General features: G+C 37.3%; 2 protein-coding genes across 14 annotated transcripts in view; one reads left to right on the plus strand and one right to left on the minus strand.

Annotated features, from left to right (window-relative positions):
* The window catches only part of sick (sickie), a 1,191,762-nt gene that overhangs the window by 943,626 nt on the left and 226,387 nt on the right, over positions 1 to 21,749 (plus strand). For 10 of the 13 annotated variants that reach the window (XM_067765301.1, XM_067765303.1, XM_067765304.1 and 7 more), the window contains 4 exons: positions 141 to 820; positions 1,886 to 2,030; positions 4,757 to 5,140; positions 5,385 to 5,411. In XM_067765301.1, the coding sequence (XP_067621402.1) occupies positions 141 to 820; positions 1,886 to 2,030; positions 4,757 to 5,140; positions 5,385 to 5,411 (1,236 nt within the window). The remainder of the gene's footprint in view (positions 1 to 140; positions 821 to 1,885; positions 2,031 to 4,756; positions 5,141 to 5,384; positions 5,412 to 21,749) is intronic. The other 3 variants (XM_067765306.1, XM_067765316.1, XM_067765317.1) reach the window with 1 other exon arrangement.
* LOC137242112 (acidic mammalian chitinase-like) lies at positions 10,005 to 14,544 on the minus strand. The gene is made up of 4 exons (XM_067769481.1): positions 14,389 to 14,544; positions 10,956 to 11,412; positions 10,638 to 10,885; positions 10,005 to 10,560 (listed from the first exon to the last, which is right to left on the minus strand). The coding sequence occupies exons 1-4, from the start codon at positions 14,477 to 14,479 to the stop codon at positions 10,070 to 10,072; spliced, it is 1,287 nt and encodes a 428-aa protein (XP_067625582.1). The 5' UTR covers positions 14,480 to 14,544; the 3' UTR covers positions 10,005 to 10,069.

Raw genomic sequence — 21,749 nt, forward strand, 5'->3', positions numbered from 1 at the left:
TTTGCCGATGCTATTTTTCCGTACACTACTGTAAATATTCATATTTTTATTATATATTGCTTAAACATATTAATTTAATATATTAAGTTTGATAAACATTATTCTCAATTCACATTATTTTCTCTTTCTCTCTCTTCCAGCATACGTAACAGTCGTGGAAGTCTTGATAGCATCGGCACCGCACCACCTTCATCGGCTGCGTCACAGGCCAGCTCAAGCGGTGGTTCAAATCCCAAAATGGATAGCGCAAATGGTGGTGGCGGTGGTGGTGGTGGCTCTGGCAACAACAGCGCCAACGCTTCACCACAACATCACAACCACACTTCACATCAGCAATCGCAACATGCGCATCATTCTTCCAGCGTCGTAGGTGTACACCGCTCCAATTCGCGTAATGGACGTGATAACTGGAGCAAAATGCCAGAACCACTAAATGGGTATAACAAAGGAGAAAAATCAGAAAAATCATCACCATCACGACGCAGCATGGGTGGTGGTAGTGGTAGTTCATCGAAACAAGGTTCGCCATCAGGGCGTACTAAGGGTGTACCGCCCAGTTTTGGTTATGTGAAACGTGCCAATGGCAGCGCAACAGCAACGGCAGAACAACAAAATATCGTAATGATGGGCGCAACAATGATGAATGTTGCCAGCGGTGGTCAGTTGAATGGTCATAATGGTGGTGGTGGGGGTTCACCTGGTAGTATGTGTGGTGGCATGGGACGTACAGCGCATGTTTCGGCTGTGCCACGTACTGCTAGCAACGCAGGTGGACGGAAAATATCGGGTGGTACCCAAACATTACCAAATGATATGACAAGTAAGTTTTGAAGGAACTAAAATTTTTCTTTCATTAGGAGTAGAACCTTACGGATATGGAATATTTTGTTATATATCTACTCCAATAGCGAACAAAAAAGAAGCAGTGACAATTTTTATAAATTTTTTTTCTTTCGATATTTCCATGAATATGTACTTGTAACTGAAACTATGCAAACAAATCTTAAAAACATTTCATAATTACAACTTTTTATTTGGTGCTCTTTGAATTTTTCTGAGTATACAGCTTTTAATCCAATCGATGCGAGTCAAAAAAGCACAATTAATAACTTTCAAAACTCGCATTGATTTTTGACAAATTTTTTTACCGAAGGATATTTTGGATTGCCTCCATACGGGGTAAGGTTGGTTAAAAGGACCTGCGCGCGAATTTACACACACTTCCTCTCGGAAATAGTTTCGTCCATTGTGAGTGCCCTCAGTGAGTGGCGGGTGACGGCTTATTCGCCCAAACACATAAATTGCTAGTGGTCCTCAACGAACCACTTGCTTTATCTGATGAGCCCAAGTAGGATTAAAGTATCCACTTCCCCGTCTTGTTTGCAGTTCTGGACTTCGGTAGAGAAAGTGATGAATCGACTCCACTTCTCCTCATTCCGACAGCTTCTACAGAGGCAGCTTGTTGGTATGCGCCACAGTCGGAGAACTGCTGCGATATCGCAATGGCTCGTAATGACACCCGTAAGCACTCTTGCTGTATATTTGTTTAGCTTGAGAAAAACTTTATTTCTTTTTACATTCAAAGATTGCGAAAGTGCGAAATTCTAATAGAACTTTTTCGAAGTTTTTCGAAAACGTTTTCGAAATTGATTTGCCAAGTATCAGTAACAACGTCTATAAAAGTCTTTTATTAAAAAATCGAAAATAAAAAAAAAGTTGGACTCAAAAAAAATTTGAAAAAAAATTTGCACTGCAATTTTTTTGTTCGCTGCTGTATATAAAACATTATTTCACAACTATAATAAGCATTTAATTTCATCGTCTGTTTATTTACTTATCAAAGCTTTGAAGTATTTTAAATTTTTTCTACATATTTAATTTTCAGAAAATCCTCCAAGCACTCAACATCGCAGCTTTTCTTTAACTGGACCCGGTGCTACACAGCTAAGTCAGTCGATACGCGAACGTCTGGCTACTGGTTCGCATAGTTTACCAAAACCAGGCACGGATTTGCACCTATTTCAGCATAGGTAAGCACATGTATATATTGTAACGAATTTAGAGAAATGCCGCTTATTCTAAACCTTATGCTAACGTTCGAATCGCTAAACTGTTGAATAAATAACTCCAATATTCAATAATATAAAATGGTCTTTACTAGACTACTTTGAGAGTAGTACAACTATACTTCACAATATACTTCACTTCGTAACTGATAGCGTGTTTAAATCAAACTCATTACTGACTACTCAGCCTGTGCTGCTTTTATACTCTCCGTCGCTTAATTCGTAAATTTCCACTAAAGTGTAGACGTTTCGCCCTCTAGAACTGCTGTATCTCCTGCTTGGTAATTGAGCTACATATATGCGTATGTATGTGTGAGCAACTAACTTCGGCTGATGACAACATGTGTGTGCGTGAGTTATTATTCGTCACCTACTATCTTGTAGCGATAAGCGCACTCACCGAAGGCCCTAGGGCGTGCTATCGATGTTGATGGTCCTTTGCCGGATGCAGATCTGGTACCATCCGGTAACAAGCACCATTAAGGTACTAGCATGACCACATGAAACCTGACTGAATGTGTCCATAGTTTTAGCGGAATTTTTAATTTGGCAAATACTAGAAGTTTTCTTGGACCTAGCTTAACAGCTTCCTTGAGATCTGGAAACACGCCGCCCCTAGTAGCTGTAACCTTGACCTCGCGATCGCAGAACACGAACACCGATCATGCTCAACCGTTTCCTCCTGCAGCTCGCACTTCCTACATCTGCTGTTACTGACGAACCCCAATATTTAAGCATGTGACGCTAAAAGACAGTGTCCGGAAGCATTTCAATCGTGAGTCTTAAGTATTCTCACTTTAGAGATTTGAGCAACTTTGTCAGTCTTAACTTCGTAGGATTTGCGCTTCACGCCTTTCGTGCTTGATGGATATGCAACTCCTGTCTTCTTTTGATTTCTTCTTTGTTTATTAATAGGCATTTTTGTTACCTTCTATCCCTTTATGACCGGTAACCCGGTATATATGTATGGTTCTTTGCATTCCAAAATACTTCTTGATGAAGTACTGTATGAGATTATTGCCTTGATCGCCGCCTAACTACCAATATATATATTAACGCGACTACAGTTAAGCGCACTTCATCCAAAATTACTGCTGCTTTCTTCACGGCTACAATTTCGGACTGAAAGATTGGCTCGTTACAGTAAACTCCAGAATCGACCCTTTTCATTTATTTGGAACCATCGGTATACACGTGTATAGTATGTTCTTCCATTTCCGCACCCATGCGCCCACCCTCCGGCTGTATTGTGGCATCAAGATGTTTTTTGAAGCTCAAGGACGGGACCATGTACTCCGTTCGCCCTATATCATTCGGTGCTATACTTTTATGGTCATGTGGCCTACATTCAAGCTGCCCCGAGAACTTAAGCCTTATTGCAGTTGCTAACGCTATATTTTTGGCCATTAGGTCTGCAGGCGGGAGGTGCAGGATGTTATGCAATGCTGCTTTCGGGGTAGCTTTTAGGGCTCCTGTTATGCTAATCACTGATAATCTGCATACCCGTTCTAGTTTCTTGATACTTTTTACTCTGGGAGTACACCAAACAAGGACCCCATATTAAAAGATTGGCTTGATAATTGCCGTAAATACCCAATGAGTGCCACGGATACTTTCTTCGCTTTCTCTTCCACATGGAGTTTCCACCACAACTTACTATCTAGCTTAATATATAGATATTTTTTGATGCATTTACCTTTTAGGGTTACCACTCCCAGCTTATGCTCAGTTCAATTAGGTACCTTGTATTTCCTAGTAAGTAATACAAGATCGATTTTTTATGCTTGGCGGCTTGGAGCGCTTGAACCATCCGAGTGCCGATTTTTTGTAGACAACTACCGCTTATTAAACGTCGTCTGCATACGCAATTGGTTGATGACCAGCTATTTACAGATTTTGTGCCCTCGATATACCCCATTGCGACGTGATGTTTCTGCAGGTTTTGGGGATCATAAAGGTACTAGCCGACCATCAGAGGAACTATTAATATGACCGCTTTAAACCTTCTGGGCCAAGGCTTTGTAATGCGCTTATCAATCCCTTGAATCCCACGATTTACTTGTCTTTGGCCTAAGCATGTTGTGCTGGAGAGAATATTTAAACGAAAATTTGTGAATTTTTAAGTATCAATCCTAGTTTCAATAATCAAATTTTTAAGACTCAAACACATTGCTTCCTCGCTAAATGTATCAACAGCAAGTGTGTAACATCTTCATGCGATTTTCACAGCAGCCCAGTTAACTTTTCACCACTGCAACGCAGCACACATTGCCACAGCATATTATGTGGTTACCTCAGCACAAAGTTAATGCCACACTAATGTAATTAATTTTCGTTCGTAAACAAACAAACAAAAACAACAACACATATTTTAGTAAAATTTTAACTGCAAAATATTAAATTTTCCAACCGCATATTGCACACGCAATAACTTTCATTAAAAAAAATTGCTCTAAAAAATTACTGCAGCCACACTAACCGCTAATGTGTCCCATGCAACACTTATGCTAATTATGTTCCATGTTTGACATTGTTTGGCATTAAATACCGCTAATTTTGAGCATTTATTATTTTAATATTTTCAATTTATTACGAAATGCTATTTCGCTGCAACAACAATAGATAAATATCAATTTATCATACAAAATGGTTAATCCATTTAATTACTTTTTCGAATTTTTTTCTTTCAGAATATCCAATCGTCCTGGCAAAATGATCGATGGTTCACTTTCGGACACGCAAACCTATGCCGAAGTTAGGCCTGAATATAGCACCTATGCAATGTGGCTAAAGCATAGCAATACGGCTGGTAGTCGACTATCTGAGGGCGAATCATTGGAGAATATGCAAATTGGTTCACCGGCAATCACACGCCATAGTCATAAAATGTTGCAACATCGTCATGCTGCCGCAGCCGTAGCAGCAGCGGCGACAGCTGCAGCAGCAGGAAATAGTAGTGGTGGTGGTGGCGCAGGTGCTGGTGGTATGCCAGGTGGAGTTACGACGGTAACTGGTGCTGGTGGTGAGTCGCCATATGTGCAGAGTCCACGACTGAATCGCAGCAATAGCATAAGGTGAGTGTATAGGATAGTTGCTTGATGTTTTTGGCTAGAAATATAGTATTTAATAAATTTTAGTATTTAAATCCCTTTTTCATTAAAAAAAATGAATTATGAAATGTTAAAACTTTCTTGACAAAAGTTTTGTTTATTTTGTGTTTTTTTTTTATTGTTCTCTTTAAGATAAGTTATACTGCATACTTTAACCATATTTTAATACATTCTAATATATCCTTTTTTTAATTTCAAATCCCAAAAGCTACTTGAAAGAACGGACATATCCAAGGTGAATTTTTTTTACAAATTAGCTTCGTTTTAGTTTCGCTTACAGCTTAAATTTGTTGCCATCAATTTAATCATAATTTATAGAGAATATGCTTTATCATAGTTCTTAAAATATTGAGAATAGCGCTTGCGGCAAAAATTTTTCACTCATTTGGCTTTCTTTTCTTATTGTCATTCAAAATATTATTCATTAACGGTAGACTAGATATGTTTTTTTAACAGCATTGTTGCAACTTTTAAGAAATTCTCGATAGTTCTGCGCCTTCTGTTATCGTTCAAATCACTGAATTGTCGAATAAAAACCCTCAAATGTTTTGTATATAAAATTCTTCTTATTCACAGCACTACAATATATTCACGTACTTTACTTATAACGTGTAAAATTAAAACTGATTGACTATTCCTTAGCTTGCGCTGCTTTTATACTCTGAGTTGCCTTGTTCGTCTATTTCTCCCAGGGTCTGGATTTTTCGCAAACAGCCTTCGCGATTAATTGACTTCAGTAGAAAATTGGAGAATCTTGCAATCCTGCGTTGCTAAGGTATTGAATATTGGAACATACTTCAGAACCTGCCAATGCAACATGCAAAAAAATCATTCGCTAGATGACGCCGGAAACGTGATATTTAGAGTACAAGTCTTTACTTGCAAAAAACCCTATCAGAAACCAGGACCAAGACCTATGTTAATTACTCCGTTTTCTTTTATGGGATTTGTGATTGGGTTTTATAAAACTATTTATGTGTTCAACATTGCAAATTAAAAAGAAATATATTGTATTACGGTTCAAATATTGTTTACGTAGTTTGAGACAATATTTTGTTGTGAGTTTTTGATAGAATTACCAAAAACGGTTGTTTTGTTCATGTGAAAACAATGAGTCCAATTTTTGTTCGTCTGTCGCGAAAAAATATCACCTACAAATGATTATTGTATGTACATATGTACTTAAATCCATTTATTACCTGCTAATGAAAAGTTTACTCATAAACAATGGCAGCTATGTATATTATTTTAGAAATAACAATAGCAGCAAAAACAGCTTTCAAAACAACAATATATTTGCTTAGATTCAAGGTTTGATTCGAGCTCAAGGCCAGAACAATAATTTTTTTCTAATGATAATTATTGTTATTTTTTAATTTTTCTAAATTTGAAAAATTGTATTTTGTTTTTGGAATAGTAAGTAGAAAATTTTTCAGGCAACCTGCCATAGCTGCGCAGATAGATCCATTTCGAAGGGTGCTAAGCCTTCATCATCAGTACGCTTTAGGCATGCTGCGCTAACCATTTAGCTATACAGCGGTGGTTTGTTTGACTGGCAAATTTGCTACTTCTATTCCTTTTTACCAACTATATTTATTCAGTGTTGCGCCATCTGGTGCAAATCACTGATAATGCTGGATTTTTTTTCAAACAAACCACCGCTGTATAGCTAAATGGTCAGCGCAGCATGCCTAAAGTGTACTGATGATGAAGGCTTAGCACCCTTCGAAATGGATCTATCTGCGCAGCTATGGCAGGTTGTCTGAAAAATTTTCTACTTACTATTCCAAAAACAAAATAAAATTTTTCAAATTTAGAAAAATTAAAAAATAACAATAATTATCATTAGAAAAAAATTATTGTTCTGGCCTTGAGCTCGAATCGAACCTTGAATCATTTATCAATAGGCCGATAAAAACAAAAACAATTGTTATATTTTTTTAATTTATCTAGATCCAGACGAAAACAACAAAGAGCAGTCCATTATTTTTGGGTGCACCTCATAGTCCCGACTTTCAGAAACCTGACAATTCATAATCCCGACATATTTCAGAAATCTCGACAATATACAATCCAAACAAATTTACTGAAATTTCGTATTACACATTACACCTATGCAGAAAGGTGTTCTTTTAGATACAATTTCGGTGGCATGCGTCTTTAAGGTCAGAGTATTATCGAACTTTACCCCAAAGATCTTTGGGTGACTGACAGTCGGTAGTGTGACACCATCGACGTGAACGTCCAATATTTGCGACATCTGTTCCTTCCACGTCGTAAACATAGTGGCCGTGGATTTTGTCATTGATAATGCCAGGTTGCGCTAGGTGAAGAAACTAGACAGATCGGGAAGATAGCTTTTTATTTTAGAAACTAATTCATCAATTGAAGGGTCAGGTCCCGTTTCCATAATCGTGCAGTCGTCGACATAGGAAATTATTGTGCCAGAATTATGTGTTTCGGGATTCTATGATTTCGAATTCGGGCTGGCGTTATACACCCATTATAGAGCAAGAGCCCGTTACTGCCAGACCTTCGTCATTTTATAAAAGTTGAAATTTCGTCAGTGCATACTTCCAACTGAAGCAGGATCGTTGGTCTATTATAAAACTTGAGTCATAGTGGCTTTAACAGATATCGTGCAAAAATTTTGCAGAAAAATATACCTTTCTTTCGTCATTTTATAAAGGTTGATTTTCATATATGGTCTTCGTCAAGATATAAGAAGCCACTAGCCTCATTGCCAGACACTTTGCATAGTGGCTTTGATTAGCCAGACACTTTTAATCCTTCTAAACTTCAAAGAACATCGAAGCAATTTTATACTGAAATTCGAATACAAAGTCTTAAAAAAAAATTTTTGAAATTTTGTTTGCCGTAAAAAACTTTCAGCTTATGAAAAAGTGTTTAGCTTTATGAAAAAGTACAGTTTTTTATTATAAAAAGTGTCTGGCTGGACAAAGCCACTATAGAAATTGTCTGGCAATGAGGCTAGTGGCTTCTTATATCGTGACGAAGACCATATATGAAAATTAGTCTTTATAAAATGACGAAAGAAAGGTCTATTTTTCTGCAAAATTTTTGCACGATATCTGTTAAAGCCACTATGACTCAAGTTTTATAATAGACCAACGATTCTGATTCAGTTGGAAGTATGCACTGGCGAAATTTCAGCTTTAATAAAATGACGAAGGTCAGGCAGTCACGGGCTCTTGCTCTATAATGGGTGTATAACGCCAGCCCGAATTCCAAATCATAGAATCCCGAAACACATAATTCTGGCACAATAATTTCCTATGTCGACAACTGCCCTAATTGACCTCATGTATAAAAGTTAATAATAAATATTGAAAACGCCCATGAGTAAATTACCTAGATATAGGGATTTTCAATTCTTGCTTAACTGCCATGCCCACCGCACTCCACTCTAACACCTATAACGACTATCACTGCCAATCCATCTTCCACCTAATTTTTTGAAATAAGGAATCTCTATAACAAAAATTTGATACCTGCTTGAATAGTACAGAGATATACTGAACTCAAATTTTTCCTAGTTAGGGGCGTGACTCGGCTCACGTTTTCGAAAAGTTTGTGAAGATCAGTTGAGTACCTTGAACCAAAGATGCATCGTAACCTTAATTTTAAAGTTTACCAAAAAAATCAATCACACAAACATTTTTTTTAAGGATTACATTAGGCATGTCTTCCTGAGAGAGTTTTTTTAGTGAGAGCTAGAGTATGAGCGTCCCAGCAGAAAATTAAAGTTATAATTGCAACATTCAGGTGGTGAATTTATTAAAAACAGTTATAGTAAAAATTTTGGAAAATTTGACTTTTGATTAAGAAGTAGTTTGAAATTTTCCCAAGTCTCTTAGTTCATCAAGTTTTACTCGCTTCGAAGAGTAACCGATATTCTTACATATAAAAAAATAAATAAATAAATGGAAGGCGCGATAACCTCCGAAGAGATCTAAGGCCGAGCTTCTCTTCCAATTTGCGTCATGCTCCTCTTGATTTTCCCTACAAATTGGCCGGACGGGACCTACATGTTTTATGCCGACAAAGCAGATGAGTTTTCACTGAGAGCTTTTCATGGCAGAAATACACTCGGAGCGGCTGCCAAACACTGCCGAGGGGCGACCCCGCTTAGAAAAATTTTCTTCTAATTGAAAAACTTTATTTCTAAAATTTTGATGTTGCTTTGCTCGGGGTGCGAACCCAGGGCATACGGTGTGGTAGGCGGAGCACGCTACCATCACACCACTTACATATAAATGAATATGAAACTTGATTTGTCAAAGTGGTTTAACGCGGTAAACAGCTCAAAAATAGTGGTGATCACTCGCTTTAAAAATCATATCGCTGAAACAAATACAGGTGTCGCCACCAGTGAAGTACATGGCTGACTTAAAAGATAAAACATAAAGAAACATTCATGTTAATTTTCCTACTATTTTGCTAAGTTACTGTAAATATGCTATAGTAAGTTGTAGATCAGCAGTTCAATATTTTCGATTTTTTTGGCTCAAAAAAAAAAAATGAGTCCAGAATGAAATTGCTACGAATTTTCTTAAAATACTTAAAAGTCATAAGGTTAACATATCCAAGAGGTAAAAACCCAAGCGTAAACATATTTGGGCGATTCATTATTGTAATATTTCTCACAGGGAATCTTATTATTTGTGCGACAGCCGTTCGCAGTGTTTATTCGTTGTTGTCTAGTGTCTCGCCAAAGATGACATCTATGGTCTCGCTAACGACTCAACGATGTGGAGTGAGAATAGATGTGAAGCAAGTCTGGCTCAATTGAAACAAGTTTAGAAAATTTTTTAATGCTCTTTATTTATTTCTCTAAAATTTGAGAACTCTCAAACTCTATTATTTATTATTTTAAAAACTGAAAGCCTCACTAAAAAAATCATTAATTTGTTTGAAATAATTATTTACCATACTTATAATCGTTTGTTTTGTTTGTGCTTTTGCCAATGTTTTATTAATTGTTTGCAATAATGCATATTTTGGACCGCAAAGACCGCGGAAGTCATCGGATTCGATTGACCATACCATTATACCGCCCAGTTGTTTCTTCAATGCCAACTCAGTTTTGAGTGTAATACTTTGTATGTTATCGTAACTAACCCAAGTTTGATTGATATAAGTGTAGGGTACTTTTTGTACATCATCCCATACTGCGGTCCATGGTTCAGTAAGCTGTTTTTCGCAAAGTTCAATATAATTAATAGTGCCTCCTTCACCTGAGTATGGACCAGCTGGACCAGGACCTGTAATAGGTGCACCCAAACCGTGAACACTGGCATTTGTAAGAGTGAACGAATGCCCATAAAAAGGTACGCCAAGTATCAGCTTAGAAGCGGGAGCACCTATGTACAAATATGTATTTCAAATTTCACAAATCACAATCGTTGCAAAGTCAAATAAAAGTTCTAAATAAACAAACCTGCTTCAAGCCAATAATTTACAATTGCCTCTACATTAAGTTGTTTCTGTACGGCTGTAACATCATTCTGTCCAGGAAGAAGCGCTGCATTAAAACCAGTAACGCCATCCCATGGACCATTCAAGTCGTATGCCATAATATTGATGAAATCCAAATACTTAGACACTCCAGGAACATCGTAAGAGATTTTAACGCTATCTTCTGTAGCAGACACAGCCGCCGATAAGGAGAAGTTATATGGTATAAAACTGTAAGATATGAAATAAGAAAAAAAAATTTTTTTCTCACACAATTGCTAATAGTACTTCAAAAACTCACGCTTCTTTCAATTCCTTGCACCATGACACAAAATTAGCTTTATCATCATAGCCCAATTCATTTCGTTTCTTTGGGTATTCCCAATCCATATCCAGACCATCAAAACCGTATTTCAGTAATAAGGCAATAGATTCATTGACGAATGTTTTCCTAAGCTGTGGATCATTTGCTACAATTGCGAATTTTTCTGAACCTTCATTCCAACCACCAACTGCTGCTATGGTCTTTAATTTAGGATTTATCAATTTAAGATTATTGAATCTTTTTATATTGCCAAGTCCACCATCTTCCTCTTCATCTAGCCAGGGGTCGGTTAAACGTATTGAACCATTTGGATGAATACCAAAGAAACTGTACATCAAGTGTGTACACAAACGGGGATCAATATCCTCTGTATTATGTTTACCATTTCCCTGACGGTATGTGGCCCAGGTACCGTAATAACATACAATTTTTTCTGAAATTGAGAAATAATTAGGGATTTTTTATATATGCAACCATCTTGGTGGAACCATACCAGGTTGTGGATGGGCAAAATCTTACTACACCGGAAGAATCAATATCAAATCGTATGAAAAAGCACAAAACAGCTGTTTACCTTCGAGGGTTCCGCCGTGGCAAGTATATAGAGAGCTAGCTACCTAGCAGGAAGAACATTTTCTTATAGATAACATGGTGAATTCTTTAATCGCAAATTTAAGTCATAATAGATTACTTAATACCAGAGATGATTAAACCTTTACACGCTTGTCAGAGCTTTTTTGAGCTTTCTTACATTAAACCTCATACAGACTTTACAAAAGTTGTTTTACACAGTAAAACATTTGTATGTTTAAAGACTATTTTAGTCGACGTTCAGCATCTGCAGGTAGTAGCCCTTCCATTGATAAGCTTTGCTGTGAAAATAACAACTTTTTCTGTATTCTTTCTGTTCGATCGTGAAACCAATTCTATGGACTTTACTGACCGACCGGTTTAACATAACCTAACCTCCCTAGCCTTTCCACTTTTCGCCTCGCGTAACTTGACACTATCTCCGGCCAAGTCTTCGGAAACCTTACTTACGACCTTGATGCGGCAAATGTCGGCAATGTTTGACACTTACGTCGATGGCACAACACTACCGACTGTCCAGGATTAAAAATATGCTGAGTGTATAGCTCGACTATGACTGGTATTTCGACGATCATGTAGCCTTAATTGCACCTTGAGTTGAAAGCTGGAACAAAGTTGTTATGCCCATCGCTGGCAGCACTTTTCGCAAATACAAAAAAAAAAAATTATAGCTACTTATAAAGCAATTGATCAACCGTAACTGTGCTACGCTTCTCCAACATGGTCGCCGAGCTTAAAAGAGACATATTGCAAGAAGCTGAGGCCTGTCAAAACACTGTGCTTGGAACTGCTACGGGATGTCTTCCTATGTTACCATAATATCAATTACACAGCGAAATGCTAAACAGGTTCTGTTAAATACCCAGAAGCATTGACATCCTCACAAATAACTGACTGACGAAGCCCTGTCTCACAGACATATAAGGGAATATTTTCGCAAGCAATATGAAGAAATCTGTAACACAGGAATGCAGCCCTTTGAACCAGATGATCATAAGCAGGCCCTCAGCGTCATCTACAAAGAGTCCGCACAGCCTTATGCCAAAAAAACGCGCAACGAACCCTGCTCGCAAAGTTCAATATCAGAAACTCGCTGTAGAGAAAAGCAGACTTCCTAAGAAAACGCGCGTCACTCTAGCATAACTTTTTTCTGGATAAATCAATAACCCAACTATTCTTTATCCAGCTTCAACCCTGACATACACAATATATGTCCTGAATGTAATGTATCCGCACATGACACCAACCATCTTTTCAATTGCAATGTGGAACCAACGCCTCTAATAGCACCCATGTTTCCACCGTCTAACTCTATTGAAACTGCAAGTTTGCTTATACTTTATTTTGAGGATGTCGATTACAATTTGTAAGTGATCGCACCTGTTGGTTGGGGCGAAGTATTGCTACAAGAAGAAGGTGAGTTGTAGGGTTTCAGAAAAAAGCAATGAGGAAATTTCGACGTAGACAGATGATGAACACCTGAGTCTTAAGCTGTTATTGTTTATTTCATTCTTTTTAAAAAAATTCCTAACCTTTTAACCAAGCTTCTCAGCCGATCCACAGGCTTTCAACTGATAGAATGGTCCCCTATCAAGAATTTTCTTCTTACTCTTCTTATATCCTCTTGTACCCCATCTATATATGAACTGAACTATGTTATAATCAAGTATCTCCTTTTATCTCTCCCATGTGGTCTCTCCTTGACAGTTTAAACATTACTTTTCGGTTTCCCTCTGCTTATATATCGCTAAGATTTTGTTTAGTTATTTAAATCTAGACAGATTTATTATTTTCGAAACGCGTCCCCCTCATAGGAGGTCACGAGGACAGTAGAATAACGATCTAGTTTTGCTCAGATATGCATTTTTTCTCTCTTAGTTTTCACTGGTTCAACTTTGACCACAAACTTTGTCATACCATTGAAAACGGCTTGTGAAACGTCGGCAAATACGTTTACCATCCGCTTTGACACAAAGTAGCAATTAAAAGGACAAATAAGTGAAATCGGCAATTGGCATGGCAAATTGACATTAAAATTTCATATGTCAGACATGTCGCGAATTTTATTTTTTCGTTTGCCACTGGCTGCTCTTCAATTTATACAAAAGCGAGTGAAACAAAAATATAACCGAGAGAAACAACTGTAAAAAAAATTAAACGCACGTCAAACAAAGGAACGCAAAATTTGAGGTTAGGTTTTGACAACATACTGCTTTATCGACATCGATACAGTTTGTCAATGCATTTGACACCAACTGACCATCGAGTCAGCTTGATTCAGTTTTCGACGTTAGTCATTTTGATGTAATGAGAATCAAGCATAAGTTATTGCCATCTATTCGTAAGAGTGACGTCACATTATCAAAATTTTGTGTTTGAGGACAGAGCTCGACTGCCACTATGTATGTTTTTGCACTTCTCGTTTTCACGATAGTTTGGTGTAAGCAGAGGATTATACTCAGCAAAGATCCGCCACTTCAATAGCATTCTGCAATAATTTTGGGTATGTTTTTTTCTGTTCCAAAGACAACAAAAAAACTATTTGCGTTAATGCATTTAGAACAAAAAGCCTTTGGCTATGGGGAGGGCTCCATGCAGACACGGTCTGTTGATGTACATTTATCGTAAGAAAAATATAAATCTTTTAGGACCACCTAACAAAAATTTATAATAGAGGGACGGAAACCGAACGTAGTGACTGTAATAAAACCCAATTATTAGTGGAATACAACCAAGTAGGATAACGAATTTCACTCTTTTTGTTTACAACTTCTTTACATCGAATCTAATTAATTCCTTTGCAAACACTCATACTTACTTTTTTCTACGGGCGATGCAGATGCTGCTTCTGCTGCGTGTTGCTGCAGCACTACGCCTAGTGCAATAAGCAAAAATAATTTAGCAAACATATTTCTTAAAATAACTGAATATATATTATTAGTTTTGCGCTATCACTTATTCACAATTTCATGGCAAATACTCAACTGAAAATATGATAAAATTGTTTTTAACCCATATTTTATAGCTAATTCGTGTTTACTTAGGAATGTTAGAAAGTAGTAGGTTATTTATTTTATCAGCTGAAAATGCAGAAAGAGTAATTTAAGTGATATTATTAAACAAATGAAGTCAAGGTCTTAGTTTTTGGGGACCTGCTTTGTGTGCTTACGGTTAACACCGCAATGGGACGCGGTGTGTACAGTAGAAATATAGATAGCTCGAATATGGCATGGAAGTAGTGCGTGGTATTTTTGTACTGTTTGTAGTAATAAATAATGAGAGCGTTAGTGTACTCACTGTACTGTAGCGTAATGTGGGAGCAAGGTACGTGGGAGGTCGATATGAGCATTGTGGACAAAACAAGTGTGATATCCGTTAACTGGCTGACAGAATGTTCAAGATGTCTCAATATGGGCTGCCGGATGGATGCCGGCTATCTTTGGCGGATGATTGAAACAGATACAGAATAAGACGATGATAGTTAGCTTAAAAATCAGGTGCTCGGTTCTATTTTTTATTTTACTGTCTCTGCCGAAGATATCACAATTATCTTATCCACAGTGGATATGAGTGAAATCGCACAGCATCTTAAGCCAAAAACGTTACCTCCAAGCTAATGAGAAAAATGGCTCAGAATAATATACTTAGGCCTCCAATCCTAAATACAGGAGCAACAGCTGCCTCGACAGCACCTACAAACCTAACCCCTCCCCAAGCCGTAACAACGACCGAGGAATTTAGGGAAGTTGTAAGAAGCACCCTAGCCGAAATCCTTCAGACCGACGCTTCAGTCCTTTGCTAACTGATCAGACAATCGAGGAGAGGTTCAGAAATAGTATTTCCGACATGGACAAGATCCCTGACGTCGTCCGTTCCCTAAGTGAGTTCAGTGGAAACCCTACTGAGTTCAGTAGTTGGAAGACGAGCGTAGAAAGGGTACTAAAAATTTACGAACCCAGTGTAGGTACTCCAAGGTATTTTGTTATCCTGAACATTATCAGAAACAAAATTGTCGGTGGTGCAGACGCCGCGCTCGAAGCATACAACACCCCGCTCAATTGGAAGGCAATTTCGCGTTGTCTTACAACGCACTATGTCGACAAGAGGGATCTCAGCACCCTCGAGTACCAAATTACCTGTCTATCCAAGGACGGAAGTCGGTACAGGAGTTCTACGCAGAAGTTTACAAGCACCTATCTCTCATCCTCAATAAAATTTCCTGTATGGAAATTAACGACGAAGCCATGCGTGTACTCACCAATACATATCGCGATAAAGCACTAGATACCTTCGTAAGAGGATTATCAGGCGACCTCTCCAGGCTCCTCGGCATGAAAGAACCTGCCGACTTACCTGAAGCATTACATTTATGCACTAAATTAGAAAACCAAAACTTTAGATCCATACATGCTAAAAACCAATATAGCTTTCCGAAGATATTGAGTTCACCTTCAACCCCATTCAACACCCACCAAAAACCTACTATTCCCGCAAGGAAGTTCCAACACGGAAATCATCCTTTCTACCCACATCTCGCCCACATACCTCAACCAACCCCTCCCATGATACAGTTCCCCCACAGTTCCAGCATACCTCATATCAACAACCCATATACCAACAACACATATACCGACAGCCCTATCCACAGTACTACTATGGGCAAGGTGTACCTCCTGGTATACCTCTTAACAATAACCCACCTCCAAGGTCAACCGAACCAAAGCCGCCGGTACCAATGCAAGTAGACCAGTCGCTGAAAACGAGGAATGTTAACTACATCAACAGACCTAACGACAACAATGCTACGTCGAAGCGACCACCGCCCACGCAATCCCATCAACATGATAGGAATTTCCCGAACAAAGTTCAACGTGTACACCATATTTCCCCAACACTCGGATCCACCACAACCGACTCTGGCCAATACGACGGCGACACCAACACATATGATCCGGAGAGCGAGGAGCAATCATGGCAGGACTATTACAACACTTACGAGCAACAGGAGCACGAGTATCACCAAGACGACGCAAACGAATATGCGGACGTTAATTTTTTAGATTAACTTCCTCATCGCTTCCTTACTTCGAATGTAAAACAAGCGATGGCAGAGTACTTAAATTCCTTATTGACACTGGAACATATGAATCCAAAACAAAAAGTCATTATCGGAAATTTAGTGCAACAGTTCCCCACAATATTCGCCGAACCCGATAAAAAACTAACGTACACCACCGGAATCGTCGGTGAAATCCGTACAACAAACGACTCTCCAATTTACACCAAATATTATCCTTATCCAATGTCCCTAAAAAATGAGGTTGAAAAAAAGGTCAATAAACTTGTTGAAGATGGGATTATACGACCATCTCACTCCCCTTATAATTCCCCCGTTTGGATCGTTAACAAGAAACTAGACTCTGCAGGAAATAAACAGTATAGAATAGTAATTGACTACAGGAAGCTCCCCCCATCCCCGAAATAAACGAAGTACTAGGTCAACTAGGACGTAATAGGTTCTTTTCCGTCATCGATCTGAAAATCGGATTCCACCAAATACCCCTGAAAGAATCAGATATCGAAAAAACCGCATTTTCCATAAACAACGCAAAATATGAATTTACTAGACTCCTTTTCGGACTGAAAAACGCACCATCAATTTTCCAACGCACCCTCGACGATATACTACGGCAACATATAGGGAAGTTGTGTTACGTCTACATAGATGATGTCATAATTTTCAGCAAGACAGAACAAGACCATGCTAAATCCTTACAAATAATTTTCGATACACTAGAGCAAGCCAATATGAAAATCCAGCTAGACAAATGCAAATTCTTCGCGCAGGAAGTAGAATTTTTAGGATTCATAGTCACTGCAGACGGCATTAGAGCAAATCCATTAAAGATTGAAGCAATAGAAAAGGTACCTATACCAAAAACACTAAAGGACCTCAGATCTTTCCTGGGAATGTCTGGGTTTTACAGACGTTTCTTTAGGGACTACGCCAAAACCCCTTACTCTTATCTTAAGAGGGGAGGAAGGACGAATGAGTAAACATCTATCTGCAAAAACAGCAATAACCATGAACAACGAAGCAATAGACGCCTTCAATAAAATAAAAAGGACGCTTACGTCCAACGACGTGATGTTACAATACGCCAATTTTGGTAAAAAATTCCATCTAACTACCGACGCCTCCAATTATGCAATAGGAGAAGTGCTTGAACAAGATAATAAACCCATTCTATTCATATCTAGAACCCTATCAAAGGCCGAGGAAAACTACGCAACAAACGAAAAGGAAATGTTAGCGATCATTTGGGCCCTCAAATCTTTGAGAAGCTATCTTTACGGCCCTGCCGTAGTCAAAATTTTCACAGACCACCAACCTCTTACATATGCTCTCAGCAACAAGAACAACAATAGCAAACTTAAGAGATGGAAAGCCATCTTGGAGGAGTACAACTATGAGATCAAATACAAGCCCGGCCACACAAACGTCGTAGCAGACGCACTTTCTAGACCACCACAAGAAATAAATTCAATGACACCCACCCAACACAGCGACGAAAGTTCAGGTCAAACCCTAATTCCCTACACGGATGCACCCATCAATGCATTCAAGAACCAAATTTTTATTTCAGTAGGAGAAACTCCTTAATACAAATTTAAGATCATTTTCCGCACCTACCACCGTAATATCATAATCGAAAGACTAAAACTAAAACTAAAACGATACTTAAATCCTTCAACAACAAACTGCATAAGAACCGAAGATAGCATTCTGGGCAAAATCCAAACAATTTACCAAACTCACTTTAGCAGATACAGGGTACTTTATACCCGCAAATTCATAAAGGATATCTTGAACGAAGCGGAACAAGAAACAGAAATCATAAAAGAGCACTATAGGGCTCATCGAAATGCAATAGAAAATAAAAAACAGCTTTTAAATAAATGCTATTTCCCGAAAATGACTGCCAAAATAAAAAGAATCACAAAACAATGCAAAATATGCAATGAAAATAAGTACGAAAGACATCCGACTGCCCCAATCATACAAGCAACCCCAATTCCCAATTACCCAGGACACATTGTCCATATCGATATCTATCACACAAACAATAAGGGTATCCTAACAGCCATCGACAAATTCTCTAAATACGCCCAAGCGAAAGTACTTACATCAAGTGCGACAGAGGATATAAAACAACCCCTTTAAGAATAGCTAGCCTCTTTTGGTATTCCAGAAAAAATCGTTATTGATAACGAAAAATCCTTAAACTCTGTAACCATAACCTTTATGCTCGAAAACCAATATGGAATAGAGGTTTACAAGACACCCCCTTACACCAGTACTGTCAACGGCCAGGTTGAACGCTTCCATTCCACCCTTTCAGAAATAAGGCGATGCGTGAAAAGTGAAAGGACGCACGATAGCTTCGAAGATCTACTTAACAGATCACTCTGCAAATACAATTATTCCATCCATTCGACAATTAAGAGAAAACCAATAGAAGTATTTTTCGGAAGGACTGTAAGTACCGACCCCGAACAATTGGAAAACCACAGGCAAGAAAACATAAAAATTTAGCTGAAAAACAAATAAAAGATTTAGGATTCCACAATAAAAAAATATCAATCTTCAAAATTTACAGTCCCAATGACATCATCTATGTTAGAATAAACAAAAGAGTAGGCAATAAGCTTACACCCAGGTACAGGAAGGAGGTCGTCAGAGAAGATAGGAACTCCACAGTCATAACCCAATCAGGGAAGACGGTGCACAAAGGACTTATAAGGAGCTGATAAAAATATAACAAGAAAACAATATAAACAAAAAAAACTTTTTTGCGTTATTTTTTTTTACTGTACACGCAAAGTGTTTACAAAAACAAAGAACGTGGTTAGGTATTCAGGTTTAAGTTGAAATTTGTTTCTTTAAGGGTTTTTTGGTTGTAATATTTTTGTTAGATTTATACGAAGAAATTAAGTGGAAATAATTAAAATAAAAGAAAATTTAACTAAATGAAATCAAAGGATAAAAATGATGAACATAGAATAAAATAACATAAAACAAAATAAAATAATATAAAATAAAATGAAATAAAGTTAAATAACATAAAATAAAATGAAATGAAGTAAAATAAAATAAAATTAAAAAAAATTACTTTATGTTATTGCATTACAAAAAATTAACAAAATAAAATAAATTAATATAAAATAAAACAAAACTTCATTAAATAAAATTAAAGGAAAAAAAATAATGAAGATAAAATAAAGAAAACATAAAATAATATAGAATAAAATCGAATAGTATAAAATAAATAGATATAAAATAAAATAAAATAATATAAAATAAAATCAAATAAATTAAATAGTATAAAATAAAATAACATTAAATTAATTAAATAGAAAAATAAAATAAATTAATATAAAGTAAAATAAAACAAAACTTTATTAAATAAAATTAAAGGAAAAAAATGAATGAAGATAAAATAAAAAAAAACATAAAATAATATAGAATGAAATAGAATAGTATAATATAAATAGACATAAAATAAAATAAAATAATATAAAATAAAATCAAACAAATTAAATAGTATAAAATAAAATAACATTAAATTAAATTCATTAAATAGAAAAATAAAAAAAAAAACTGAATAAGATAAAATAAAAAAATAAAATAAAATAAAAACATTAAATAAAATAGTGTCACGGATATTAGCATCACTAAGCTATACCATCACTAAGGCGATGCTAAGGCCATGCTAAGCGATATTTACGTCAATAATCAAATCATGTATACACATATATAAGGCAGCCGAGAGATGTCACACACAGATGCATTTACTTATACGCCTACGTGTGCGCGAGAGACTGTAAACTACAAAGATTCACATCAATAATTCAACCATTATGTCCACACATATGTAGGTGCACGCAGCTGAGAAGCAGGGCACAACCATATGCAGACATCTTATTTGAGATGCTCCTAAATGTAGGCAATTATAATTGTGGAAGTGTCGCTCACACATACAAGCATGGGGTATGAGAGAAGCTATAAAATCGTGCAATTTTAGTTATAGCTGAGAAGTTTGAGAGCACATGGACAATGCTAGTAGATTCTAGAAGATGCGAACGAGGAAACCAGAGAGTATAAAAGGCCGCAGATGTAGAGGCGCTGGAATTCAGTTTGATTTGAGTTGTCAAGCAGTTACGACTAAGACGATATCTAGCGAGCAATAGCAGTATTATTTTGAAAGTCAGTTTCATTTAAGCTATCAGTTTGGTTATTAAGCTATTCGTTGCACAGTTTGAGTGTTATTGTGAAGTATTTTAATAAAGGCCATTTTTCCATTATTCAATATTGGAGGTATTTATCCAACAGTTTAGCGATACGAACCTAGCAAAAGTGCAAATAAGAGGATTTGCAGCAAATTCGTTACAATTGGTGTCAGAAGTGGGATTGTTGAATAAATTCCAGAGGACAACAAGGACATGGCAAAGTTCAGTGAATTAAAGATCCAGCAACTAAAGAAGGAGTTGGAGAGCCGTGGATTGAGTACAAGCGGCGTTAAACTCGAACTTCAGGCACGGCTACGAGAGGCAATGGAAGCAAAAGGAATTGATGTGGACGAGTATGTCTTTTATCCTGATGAGGACGAGACAACAACAAAAATTGAAGAGAAAAATGAAACACCGCAGACAATGGCGAACACAGACCTGAACATGATATTGGCTGCAATATCGGCACAAATGTCCGAAATTTTATCACAAATATCTACCAACATGTCATTGCAATTGGAAATACAGGAGGCACGCATTTCAGAAATGTCGACACAGATTACATCCAAGATGGAAACTCAGCTGGAATCGCAGGAGAACCGTATAACAGCGAAGATTGAAGGACAAGAGGCACGTATAACAGAGATGTCATCACAAATATCCACAAATATGTCATCACAGCTGGAAGAACAAAAGACATATATGGCAACCCAACTGAAAGAACAAGAGACACGCATAACAGTACAACTAGAAGCACAAGAGGCGCGTATATCATCAAAACTCGAAGCGCGCATAGACGAAAAAATAATGCAGTTTGAAGAAAAATTCGAGGCAGAGGTGGATACGTTGAGAGGTCGTATACAGGAATTGCAACTTAATCGGCCGGCT

Source organism: Eurosta solidaginis, chromosome 2 (genome assembly GCF_040869045.1).
Source record: "Eurosta solidaginis isolate ZX-2024a chromosome 2, ASM4086904v1, whole genome shotgun sequence".
In the NCBI taxonomy this organism is placed as follows: Eukaryota; Metazoa; Arthropoda; class Insecta; order Diptera; family Tephritidae; genus Eurosta; species Eurosta solidaginis.